The following is a 13,324-nucleotide window of genomic DNA, read 5'->3' as shown; positions in this document are numbered from 1 at the left end:
AATAGCATAATATGTTATGGGCTAAGAAATATTTTCATATCGTTTCTGTTAAACAATTATTTAGAAATTAACGTCACCACTGACGTCACTTACTTGTTTGTGTACTTCGGTTGTGACCCGCGTTGGCCCATGTGAGAACCTTTTGAAGTCACGTGATTATTCACCCTGGATGTGATACTGTACTCCTGTAGATGTACTCCGGTGTAGTACCGTTCTTTATAGCGATGTGATATCGTACTCAACCATACTTAAACCGTACATCGAAAACACGGTATCAGTCCGAACAGCGGCACATCGGTAGAACAACGGCGTCGCTTCGGTATATCAGCGGTGACACATCGGTAGAACAACGGCGTCGCGTCGGTATATCAGCGGTAGAACAACGGCGTCGCTTCGGTATATCAGCGGCGTCGCTTCGGTATATCAGCGGTGACACATCGGTAGGACAACGGCGTCGCGTCGGTATATCAGCGGTGACACATCGGTAGGACAACGGCGTCGCGTCGGTATATCAGCGGTGACACATCGGTAGGACAACGGCGTCGCGTCGGTATATCAGCGGTGACACATCGGTAGAACAACGGCGTCGCGTCGGTATATCAGCGGTGACACATCGGTAGAACAACGGCGTCGCGTCGGTATATCAGCGGTGACACATCGGTAGAACAACGGCGTCGAGTCGGTATATCAGCGGTGACACATCGGTAGAACAACGGCGTCGCTTCGGTATATCAGCGGTGACACATCGGTAGAACAACGGCGTCGCGTCGGTATATCAGCGGTGACACATCGGTAGAACAACGGCGTCGCTTCGGTATATCAGCGGTGACACATCGGTAGGACAACGGCGTCGCGTCGGTATATCAGCGGTGACACATCGGTAGGACAACGGCGTCGCTTCGGGATATCAGCGGTGACACATCGGTAGGACAACGGCGTCGCGTCGGTATATCAGCGGTGACACATCGGTAGGACAACGGCGTCGCGTCGGTATATCAGCGGTGACACATCGGTAGGACAACGGCGTCGCTTCGGTATATCAGCGGTGACACATCGGTAGAACAACGGCGTCGCTTCGGCATAACAGGATGACACATCGGTTCTTACGCCGATACTACATGATGTAACATCCATATTGCTACGACAAGTTGTGGTTTTTCAAGTAATTTCTCGACGATTTCCTGGCCGTTGTTAATTTTATGCTCCAGTTTAGTCCTTGTGGGGTACATCGGTAGGCTGTGACAAGCCTTTAAAGCTGCACTCTCACAGACTGACCGTTTTGACAACTTTTATTTTTTGTCTTCGAATATATCCATTTTTTGCATAAATGTCTTGAAACTAATATACAAGACTGCTGACAAAATAACAGATCGTAGTTTTTCATTTTTACTTTCGATGATTGATGTTTTATTGCATTAAGAAAAAACGGCAGTTTTTCATACAATTGAGATCTGTTCACAGATTGAACATTGTGACTTATTTTATTTTTTGTCTTGCGAAAATCCACGGAAACCAGTTATATAAGACTGCTGACAAAAAATAGATTGTAGATTGATTTATTTAAGTTAAAAAAATAATGTTTTATGCATTTTTCTTAAACCATTAGTTACGGTTTAAGCCATAAAACATTAATTTTCGAAAGGAAATATGCAAATCTGCGATCTGCTCTTTTGTCAGCATTCTTTTATCATTAGTTGGCAGAAATTTACGCATAAATTTGCTCTTTCCAACACACACAAAATGTAAAATGTGTATCTGTGAGAGTGCAGCTTTAAAACCTCATAGAGGCTTAACATGTCGATTGAGTTCAGAAAAATGTTAATCGGAATTGAAAACAAAAGTTTTAAAGATTTCCACATGTACAGAGTTGAAAACTTAATTTCCCGTTGTTGGAGAGATTTTTTCATTATTACCGTACGTGTTTTTAGAACGAAGAATAAATATACGTTTCCTAATATGTGATATCCATTCCAAGCGAAAACCTTGTATAATGTTTCAGACAATTATTATTAGTCGGCGCCCAGAAGGGCGCCGACTATATTTGATATTACTTCAGAAATATTCCAACTAAGGGACTAGTTCATAAATTGCAGAACAATGTTTTTAATATTTTCCACGTTGCATGATAAAATATGAAGTTTAGTATGTTTTGTAAAACTTTACACTTTAATTGATAATGAAACCTTAAATTATAAAAGCCCTGCTTATCATTTTTAAAATTTTGATTTTGAATACCAACTCAATCATAACAATCAGGAACACCTCGGCCTGGCCGAGGTGTTCCGATTGATACCAATTTCTGCCCAAAATAGATGTAGGTTACACGGTACTATTACAATATCCTTTATGTTTGTAAACCACCTACGCAGTAATCTCCCTTGGCGACAACAAAAATGGCGAGTTTTGAAAAATTAACATTGAGCTTAATTGTGGGTTTTTTGAAAATGTCATTCGAAAGAATGAACTCCAGATATTTCCCTCTTAATGTATAGTACTTTTTATCCCCGTTATATATACTCATAAGAGTGAAATGTGTTACAAAAACTTATACAATATATAAAGCAAGGAATTCACATAACATCCCGGTACAAATTAAAGGTGAATTTCATGCTATTAAAATCTATGTATTAGACCATTGACTCTATTTCTTCCGAAGAAACGTATGTTTATTTTTTGTTTGACTATATGAGGGTGTGTTATATAAATTAATGAGTGACACTTATTAAATATATTGTACATTTATACGGTTATAAAGGAGCCCGCAAGCCGGTTGAACTAGTAATGAATGTAAGAAAAACACACACAAGAAAAACACTGCTTTGATTGATAATAGGCATAAAATTCTATATAGTTAGTGTACGTGATATAGGAAAAGTTGTTATTCTACTTATAGTGGCTTAACATGTCGTTTGAGTTCTGAACAATGTTAATCGGAATTGAAATTAAAAGTTTTCAAGTTTTCCACTTGTACATAGTTTAAAATTTAATTTTCATTGTGAAAGAGGAGGAATTGTTTATTACAGTACGTGTATTTTAGGACGAAGAATAATAATACGTTTTCTAATGTGTGATATCCATTTCAAGCGAAAAACTTGTGTTATGTTTCACACAATTATTTGATTATAAAAGGGTGTGTTATTTATGAGTGACACTATTTATTGTTAGTTGACGTGCCTTATAGATAAAGGTCGTTATTCTATTAACTAAAAAGCGTTTCCAATTAATAACAAAGGCATCTTTTTATAAAGTTACTTGTGCTACATTTGAATTGAAACATGGTATTGATCAATCGGAACAAATCGGTTATCTCGAAGCTTGCCGGAGATGACCAGGTTGTTACGATTGGGTAATGGTGAGTTGAGTGCTCGCACTGGCGAAGCTTCAGGTAGACATTCTTTGCCCGAGCGTGCACATGTTTTTTCAAAAATGTCTTTAAAACTGAAGTGGAAGTGGGTTCATGCTTCATATTAGAATATATTCCGGTCTTTCTTTTGAGCGTTTTCTGTTTTTCTTCTTTCGTGCGCGAACCCATGCGCCCCGTGTGCATGTGTGTGTGTGCGTGTGTGTGCGTGTGCGTGTGCGTGCGTGCGTGCGTGCGTGTGTGTGTGTGTTTTGTTTTTTGTTTGTTTGTTGTTGTTGGTTTTTGCTGTTGTTGTTGTTTTTTTGTTTTTTTTTGGGGGGGGGGGGTATTAAGAAAATATTTGATAACGCATCACAGCGCATCCTTTATTAAAGAAAATCGCGAGGGGGGCATGAAACCCTACCCCAAACCACGTACAAAACCTGGCCCGCATATAAAATATGGTCGAGCTACAGGGCTCTGTTCCATTAAAGTAACCATAGTCGTTGGGATATTGAACTGTTTGTTTCTAATGATGCTGTATTTGCATTTGTATTTCCCTTGCATTTATTTTTTATCATATTGAACATTCTACTGTTTTGCAGTTATGTTTCAATTTTCTAGTTGAATATTTCCGTTTATTAAAATAACAATAATTCAAATGCACGTAAATTAATCAATGCATCAAAGCAACATGTATAACACATGTCACAATTTTACCGAGTTATGGCAATTTCCTCGTTATGTCGGAAAGTATGTTTTATCTTAAGGTAAAAATGCAATTTTCGACCGAAAAAAACGTGCTGCGTTGTTTTTAGGGCAGTCTTCTCATTTCTGAACACATACATATAAACATATCAAGATTACAAGTTTACAAGTTTATTTCAAAGAACCCAGTTCACGATAACAAGACAGCATGAGTATATTCGACAAAGAAATACATAATAAGCAAAGCGTCTATTTTACAAGAAAAGAACATGAACATTACACATATTACAAAGCATAAGATAATGGGAGAAACATATGTTTCACAAATCTTTAAACGAACATGTGTGATATTAATAAGATAAAAGTAATTGTTATTGCATGTTCGCTTATGTAAATGTGTATGGACAGCGTTAAGACGTATTTGATATTTCTTTTACATCTGGCATGACTTTCTATATTTGCACATATCTTATTATTGTCTATTCCTTTATTTGGATGTAAAATCTCGTGGTGCGTCCAGGTAGAGATTTTGGAATTTGTTATTTTTACCCAGACGATATAAATAACTGAATATGTTTTATACTTTCTAGAGTGAATTAGTTTAGTTTGATCATGTGTTGTTGTTGTTGTTGTTGTTTTTTATCATTAAAGAAAAATGAGTAAAACATTAGTTTAGTTTAAACATATTTATTTTACAACGATTGTGAAACAAGTTATTACAACATTATATTAATCACTCTCGTTGGCACGATTTTACGCGAGAGTGTGGTCTTGTGTTTTGGGGGAAACCGGAGAACCCGGAGAAAACCCACTTGTCCGGCTTGGTGACCACAAACCAAACTCACATGCGCCCAAGCCGGGAATTGAACCCGGGTCGCCTAGGTGAGAAGCGAGTGTGCTTACCACTGCGCTAACCGGACAACCAAACATTATAATGCATTAACATTAAAATTATCTTTGCATGAATCTATAGTGTTCGCCCATGACGATTAACGTAGAGATGCAGTCAAGTTTTCACAATTGTTGACAATTCTTAAATGTCGTTTTTCACTTACAATTTTAAGTACTATCATAATAGCTAAAGGGTCTATTGCAATAACGATACTAATTAATATTCATAAAACGACACTAATTAATATTCATATAACGATACTAATTAATATTCATAAAACGACAATAATTAATATTCATATAACGATACTAATTAATATTCATATAACGATACTAAATAGTATACATATGATGATACTAATAAATATTCATATAACGATAATAATTAATATTCATATAACGATACTAATTAATATTCATATAACGATACTAAATAGTATACATATGATGATACTAATAAATATTCATATAACGATAATAATTAATGTTCATATAACGATACCAATTAATAATCATATAACAATACTAATCAATATTTATAGTGTGTAGGCATATCATCTAGTTAGCTTGTCGGATTTCCGATGGAAAACAGTGGAGGTGTGTTATTATAGCCGAGGCTTCTAAATCACGTAAATTCTTATATTTCAACATAAATGCATGACATATTTCAACATTTTGTATTTACTCTTTCTAAAAGCGTGTTTTCTAATGGAATTTGTTGAAAAAAAGAGAACAAATTCTAGTTGAAAACTTTTGATCAACATATTCGCTTTTAAAAAGGTTAAAAAACATTTATGAGTTTGACTACTGGTACTTTTTTATACTTTGTGGCAAAATGAATTGAGATTGAGTAAGATTGAGATTTGACTTAAAGATGCACTCTTATTCCTAAATAAGATTTACCACAATTAATAATATTGTTTTAATATTCCAAAAAAGATGAATAAATGTCGAAAACAATGGTTCTTACAATATTGTTATCAAAAATCAATAGTTTCCATTAGTGCATTATTTAGTAAGTAGTTCAAGGTTTATCAGTCAAAATTTATTTTTGTTATACTTTTGTATGTGTTGATTATGAATAAGAGTGTATAAATATTTTTCTGGTAATTGGATTAATTGTCGTTTTCATTGCACTAACAAAACACGTTCACCTAATTAATTAAAAAAAATCATTTTCTGGACATTCCGCTGGAACCGTGTACACGTGTTGCGTTATAACTCTTGTTTAACTAAAATACAACAACAGACGAACGGTGGCGTTCGCTACACGGCGTTTAATTACTCCAAAAAGACCAAAAGGACCAAAAATAGCCAACGTTTTGAGTCTGAGTTTAAGAATCAGAACAAAAAAACGCCGTATTAGACACAATTGTTGCCTTATAAGCATTTGTGCCTTATATTCGACTTGCACTTGCCTCCTTTACAAGATGGTCAGTCTGTGCTCATAGTTTCCACTTTCACCCTCCACCTTTTACGACACAAGCCCAGACTGACAACAGTACTTAGTTGCGGTTGATCTATACAATAGCGCATATGTGCAAAGCTTTCACAGAGTGGCCAGCCTGTGCATTCACTTTCTGTTTTGCTCAACAGACACAAGCCGAACCTAAAATCTCTTGATTGCGATGGTATATATATACTCAACGTCCTGCGTGAGACGTCGGAGGTGCTCTACTTACGGAAGGTAATTAGCCGGTGCCCAGACCGTCCACCGCGAATATTGGACAAGATGGACGATGAGGGTCAGATAGACGATGAGGGTCATATATCACTGATAGTGGCGTGTAAGAGCGGGAACGCTGAACAGGTCAAACCTCTACTGGAGGAAGGGGTAGGAATTATTTATGAATATCCTTTAATCCTATCTGGCGTTTCGAAATAGTGTTGATTGTATAAAGAAATAACACATTAATTTGCATTGTAACAATAAACCGAAATACTTTCACACCAACTTGAAATTCATTTCCTCCCATTGTGCTTTACCACAGTATGAAGTTTAATAACATTCCATCCAGTAGTTTTCAAGTTATTCGCCGAACAAGGAAAAGCGACAAAGGGCAATAACTATGTAATAAGGTTGAAAAAAGAAATGGTACTTTCTCTCATTGTGTTTTACCATTGTATGCAGTTTAATTAAGTTCATCTAGTAGTTTTCAAGTTGCTCCGGACAAGAAAAGTAACAAAGGACACTAACTCTGTAATAAGCTAAATAGAGTTATGGTTCTGAACATTTACTAGTAGTTGCATGGTACTTAGAGCAATGCCTTATTTCAATGAAAAAATATATCCAGGCATCAGTGCGCACAAAGGACTTCTCCGAGAAGACAGCCCTGCACCACTGTGCAGACAATCTGGATACGCAGTGTGCTGGAATGCTCCTAGATAAGAACCCCTATGAGCTCGAGGAACAAGACATGCAGAGGAGGCTGCTGTTGGACCAAGGCGCCGACCTTAATGTGACGAACCACGAGGAGCATCTGCTCACTTACTGGGCGGCTGGTAAGAGGAATTATGCATGGTTACAGATATGAGCTAACAAAACTGAGTAGATTTGCAGATAGTTAATGTTATAATTGTGCTTTTAAAAAGAACGAAGTTTGAATTGAATTATCGGTGCCTGCTCAAACATCACTGTTGATTAGGTTTTCATTTGAATTTAAATTACAGAGTTAAATGCGCTTAACATTACTTAGTGTAGTTCATAATGCATCACAATCTATGTTGTTCAGTGACATGACACTTGTGCATATTACGGAACTAATAGTCAGAAACTAAAATGTAACGTTTTCAACCTTGTTCTACAGAATGCGGTCAGCTCAAGACTCTGGACATCCTGGATCAGCGTAGCGCGGACCAGTCCCCAGAGGAAGAAGCTAAAGGGGCTGTTTCAAGTTTAGAACCTGTTAACCAACCTTGCAACCTGCATGCTATACCCCCAGTCGTTGGTGTTTTAGACTTCAACAACGATGTGGACACGATCTTCAATGCAGCAAGGGCTCTCGAGTTTGGACACCATGTAAACGCTATAGGGAGTCCAAAAATTAAAACTCCATCTGGTCAGTTCTGTTTAGTTACCAACGTTATAAAATGGAAGCACACTTCAAAATATGCCAGCGGTGAGGCAGGCAAAATACTTTACATTGTAAGCGATTCAATTGTGGTAGCAACACAAACAAATCCAATACAAGTCTCCGTTGCAGACTTGCACGGTGCCTCGATTTCATCAAACTTATTCGTTGAGTATGGGCTTATCGTCGGGAATAGACTTGGTAATGTTTTGAACATTAAAGTTGACAGAATGGTTTTGCTAAGGAAGAGAGAAGCATTCTGGAGAAAGCAAATGTGTAAATATAAGCCAACAGTGTTTTACAGGCAGAAAATGAACGTGTTTGCTAGCACCATTGACACTTCACCTCAAGTGTGCATAAAGAAAATCACTATCGACCTTCCGAAGATTGTAGCAAAAAATATCATTCTGAAAATTGATATTTCATTCACACAAGCATGTTTTGTAGCGTTTCTCGCTCGTGTTAATTGTACTTCGAAGGTTCATATTGGTATGCTTGCAGACAAAATAGATATCCCCACTGAATGTAGCGGATTATACAGTGACATTACACCATGTGTGTTTGAAATAGACAACCATGCAAATGTAGCAGACGTTATTGACACATGTATGGAAGACATTAAACAAAATAAAGATGCAGGGACTTATCTCGTGGACATGGTGTACAGGTATCCTGAACTAAAATGCATGAAACGCACACCATACCACAACATCGTATTAGCACACACAAAACGAAGGAATCTTCCACACAATGAGCTTCAAAGTATTCTCAATGAATGCAACGTGTTGCTTTTCTTTGGGGAAAATGATGAGACGCAACTAGAGGTACTCTATCAAGACAGACCAACCAAAGACTCCAGTCATGTCATAGATGTTTTGCAACATTTTTCATCATTTCTGACTGCTTTGGAAACCTCTACCCAAGATCCGCTGAAGTGCGTATCTTTGGTCACAAGGAACGACTTGAACAAGTTCTACCCTTTGCCGACAAGAAGAGAAATAGAAAATGAAATGACAGAGGATCTTTCGGAACTTATTGAAAAGCAATGCAAACTAACGCCTGTAAGTATTGCAATAAAGTCCACTGAAAATATGATGACATACAGCAAACTTGCCAGTGAAACTAACATTCTGAAACGAAAACTGCTTAAGGCCATGCACAGTTCAAGCAAAAAAATGACAAAACCTGTCATTGCCCTACATATGCCCAATTCAATAGCCTATGTAGTATCCCTTCTAGCCGTGACAAATGCTCATCTCACGTTTCTGCCCATTCCAGTTGATCTTCCCACGGACAGAATAGTCTTCACTATTAAAGACTCTGGTGTTCGTCAGATGATAATGACAAAAGAGTGGTATGCGCAGTGCTATTTGAATGAATTAGCATCAAGCATGCGAGTCCTGTTTGAGCACCAGATTTTAGAAGACACTCTCGTTATGGTAGATTTTGGAGTAGATAAAATAACGAAGAACGAAAACAACAACGACGTCCTGTATCTCATGTACACATCCGGTTCAACGGGACGTCCAAAAGGCGTTGAAGTGAAAGAATCTAGCACTATCAATCTTGCGCGCGCCCAGATTCAATGCTGGGATCTCTTGCCAGGCGATATCATCGGGCAGTTTGCATCTATTGGGTTTGATGCTTCTGTTTCAGAAGTGTTCACTGCCTTGTTGTCTGGCGCTTCGTTGGCTGTTTTGGGCAAGAACGAACGTCTTGGAAGCGATTTTGTGTCTGCGGTGACAAAAATGAAGGTTTCTGTAATAACGTTGCCCCCGTCAGCATTGAACATATATTCACCGGACGAGTTTCCCTTTTTACGCAAGGTTATTACAGCGGGAGAGGCATGCACACTAAACGTTGCCTTAAAATGGACAGCTGATCGTGAAGTGCGTTTCTTCAATGCATATGGGCCTACAGAGGCCACTATCTGTGCTACCTGCTATGAGCATCTCCCTGAAACGGTTTGCAATGACGTCAACTGCGATCTACCGATCGGAAAAGCTATTGATGGGGCACAGGTCTACATTTTCGATGAGTTCATGCATCCTGTACCTCCCGGTGTTGTTGGAGAGATATACATTGGAGGAAAAGGACTTGCCCATGGATATATTGGACATGCCTCTGATTTAACAAAACAGAGATTTGTTCAGAACCCCTTGACAGATAGGAAGTGCCTTCTCTACAAAACAGGAGACCATGCTTTTCAACACAAAGACGGCAATCTCACATACGTCGGACGTACAGACAATCAGGTCAAAATTCGAGGAAACAGAATAGATCTAAATGAAATAGAGCAAGTTCTTATACAGCACCCGAAGATAGAAATGGCTGTTGTAGTTGTCCATAAATGTGAAACTATAAAAGATTTAGCAGTAGCGGCTTACGTGGCACCAACACTTATATGCACATCGGAGCTGCGTGAATATCTAGCGAATATACTACCAAATTTTATGATACCAACCTATATAAAGAAGATAGAAGTTTCGGACCTTCCCAAGACTGTGAATGGAAAAATAAACAGAAAGGATCTAGAGCACGACGAAAGCGTTCACGAGAATACTTTCACTACCGGGAACAGCAATTTAAATGAACTTGAGCTGATAGTCGCAAAACACTGGTGTAAAGTTTTTAACTTTGACAAGTCGACACTGTGCTCATTTCACAGACAAAGTTCCTTTAGTGAACAAGGGGGCAATTCCCTGCAACTTGTTTTGCTGGTGCGAGCTCTAGAGGAAGAGCTAAATGTATGCATTTCGTTTACAGACCTGGGTATGGCAGATCACATCGACGAATTTGCAGAAGTTATCAAAAGAAGGCTAGCAAATCAATCAACGGACGAACAGGATGAGATGAAATCAAAATCGGAACTTCGTGAGTTAATCGTACATGACTCAGAACTAGACAGCTTCTTTCCTTATCCAGAGAGGCGACGGTCCGTGCAACTAACACCTGACACAGCTCCTCGACAACGACAGGTCGCGGGCAAACAGCCGGAAAACATACTGCTATCCGGAGTGACTGGATTTCTGGGGGTGTTCCTGCTGTCTGAAATATTGGAACAATCTAACTTTCATGTCTTCTGCATGGTAAGAGAATCCACAGATGCAAGAGGCATTGGCAGAATCATAGACAACATGCGAAAATATGAGCTATGGAAAGATGAATATACTTCAAGAATCGCAGTTGTTCTTTCCGATCTTTCTCAAGAAAGCCTTGGTATTGCACCAGACGTCTACCGTTCGTTATGTGCCGACATCGATGTTGTTTTCATGAATGCCGCTATGATGAACTTTAACACACCATACGAGGGTCACAGGGTTACAAATGTTCTTAGCACGAAGGAGATCATCCGCTTGGCATCAACTGGCGTACACAAGTACCTTTTTACCACATCGTCGCTCAGCGTGTTCTTGTTTCCATCTGACAAAGTCAGAAACGCCTGTTCGAGGCAGTTGTTGAGCGAATCTGAGTTCTTTGACGATCCATTATGCATCGAAGGTGGCTACGGTCAAAGCAAATGGGCAAGTGAGAGGCTAGTTATGCAAGCGCTAGATTTTCTTCCTGGTGGTGCCATATTTCGACCTGCACGAATTTCTGGAAGGAGCACAGACGGCATGGGCCCCAAAAATGATACGTTTGCAAGTACGATGATCGGCATGAATAAGATGGGCTCTTATCCCGATATGGACTTCCCGTACGACTTGGTTCCGGTTGACTTCTGTGCAAGATCAATGATTGAGATCACTCTTCAGATATGCCAGTGTGAAGATATTAGTCCTCCACCTCGCATGTATCATCTCTTCAACCAAGACACGATTCCTTTCCGTGAACTGTTTAAAGGGATGGGGCTCAAAGCATTGCCTCTAGAAGAATGGCGAAATGAACTAAGAAGAATTGACTCCGAAAATAAGCACCTGGTCACACTAACACCATTCTTCCTTTCCAAATACTGGGACCGGGCACCTGATTGGCCAATCTTCGAGACATCGAACGTGGAAAAAGTAATATCAGAGAAAGCAAAGATGTTGGTAAAACCAATCAAAGAGTTGCTGCCGCTATACAAACGATTCTTCGGTCTGGAATAGGCAATTGAAATAGAATTGTGTTTACAAGTAATAGTAACTTCAACCACAACCAGATGATGATGATGATGATGATGATGATTGAAACATTCTTTCTAGCGGTTTTTAACTTTATATTCGAACTACATACATGAATTGTTTTGAAAATGTTGTCCGAATAGTATTTTATAAATCAAACTGTTTATATATGTATCAATATTCCTCTGGACTTCCTCGTCCACTTATTTAAACAATGATTACTCACATGTTTGCATCCCAAAACAATCATTTAATAAATAAATCATCAAAGATATTACAAATAAATTCTCTCTAAAAACTTCTAACTTATTGATTTTGAGCAAACCATTTCCAGCCATTGTTATTCTTTTAAATCTTACTTAATTTACATCTCTAGAGATCATTCAACCTTTTACACTTACACGATGAGTCTTTCTACATTTCCTCTGGTCAACATGATCCTCATAACTTGTTAATATAATGTAACATCTGTTTCGCTGACAGTTCAAAGGCGTTGGCACTAAATTCATGGATATAGATACGTTGATTCATGCGTGGTAGTACGCTGTGTCTCTTTCGTTCAGCGTCTGTCAGGCCTAAGGTCTTAGCACATTAAAACAGTGCACAAAATTAGGTGTAGAACAATCATTTGGATATTGTAACATAATCAGTTTGCTTTCAAAATGCTGAGCTTTCAATCAATACCAGTCAGTGATGACACTCATTAGTTTCATCAGCGTCACTGTGACCATTCGATATCACATAAGTTATTCACATGGAAATGAAATGCGTTTGTTTGATGTCTTGATTCAAATCACAAGTTTAATCTCCTGAAATAACTACATGTATTTACATGCGTATTGATTTCTGGTAAAACAACGAATAGCTTTTCGTAAAGAATTGAATACGCATTCAACAGAATGATTGAGAGAGCATCAAGACCAAGTATGCAGATGATTGAACTGCCACTCGATTTCTGAAAAGGCGTATTAACAGCGATGACTACTGTTTCAAAAACTGTTGTGTTACTTGGGTCAAGTGCCACATATGGGACATAAATGAGTAAATGCAGTTCATTACGGCAACACAAAATACAAACATATCTTATGAAACCCTCGATGCGAGATTTTCTACATAATCTTCATGAAATTTGGTCAGAATGTTCAAATGTTGTCTAGGTCAAATCCCACTATAATGGTCATGGCCGATAAAAATGTAGGTCATCTGAACAA

General features: G+C 38.3%; 1 protein-coding gene across 1 annotated transcript; it reads left to right on the top strand.

Moving 5' to 3' along the window:
* The first annotated feature begins 4,429 nt into the window (after positions 1 to 4,429).
* On the top strand, positions 4,430 to 12,405 carry LOC128243718 (linear gramicidin synthase subunit D-like). Its single transcript, XM_052961639.1, has 4 exons — positions 4,430 to 4,568; positions 6,536 to 6,773; positions 7,234 to 7,441; positions 7,747 to 12,405. Exons 2-4 carry the CDS (start codon positions 6,672 to 6,674, stop codon positions 12,096 to 12,098), a joined length of 4,662 nt encoding a protein of 1,553 aa, XP_052817599.1. The 5' UTR covers positions 4,430 to 4,568; positions 6,536 to 6,671; the 3' UTR covers positions 12,099 to 12,405.
* The last annotated feature ends 919 nt before the right edge of the window (positions 12,406 to 13,324 follow it).

Source organism: Mya arenaria, chromosome 8, assembly GCF_026914265.1.
Source record: "Mya arenaria isolate MELC-2E11 chromosome 8, ASM2691426v1".
NCBI lineage: Eukaryota > Metazoa > Mollusca > Bivalvia > Myida > Myidae > Mya > Mya arenaria.
This window is presented reverse-complemented; position numbering and strand designations above follow the sequence as displayed.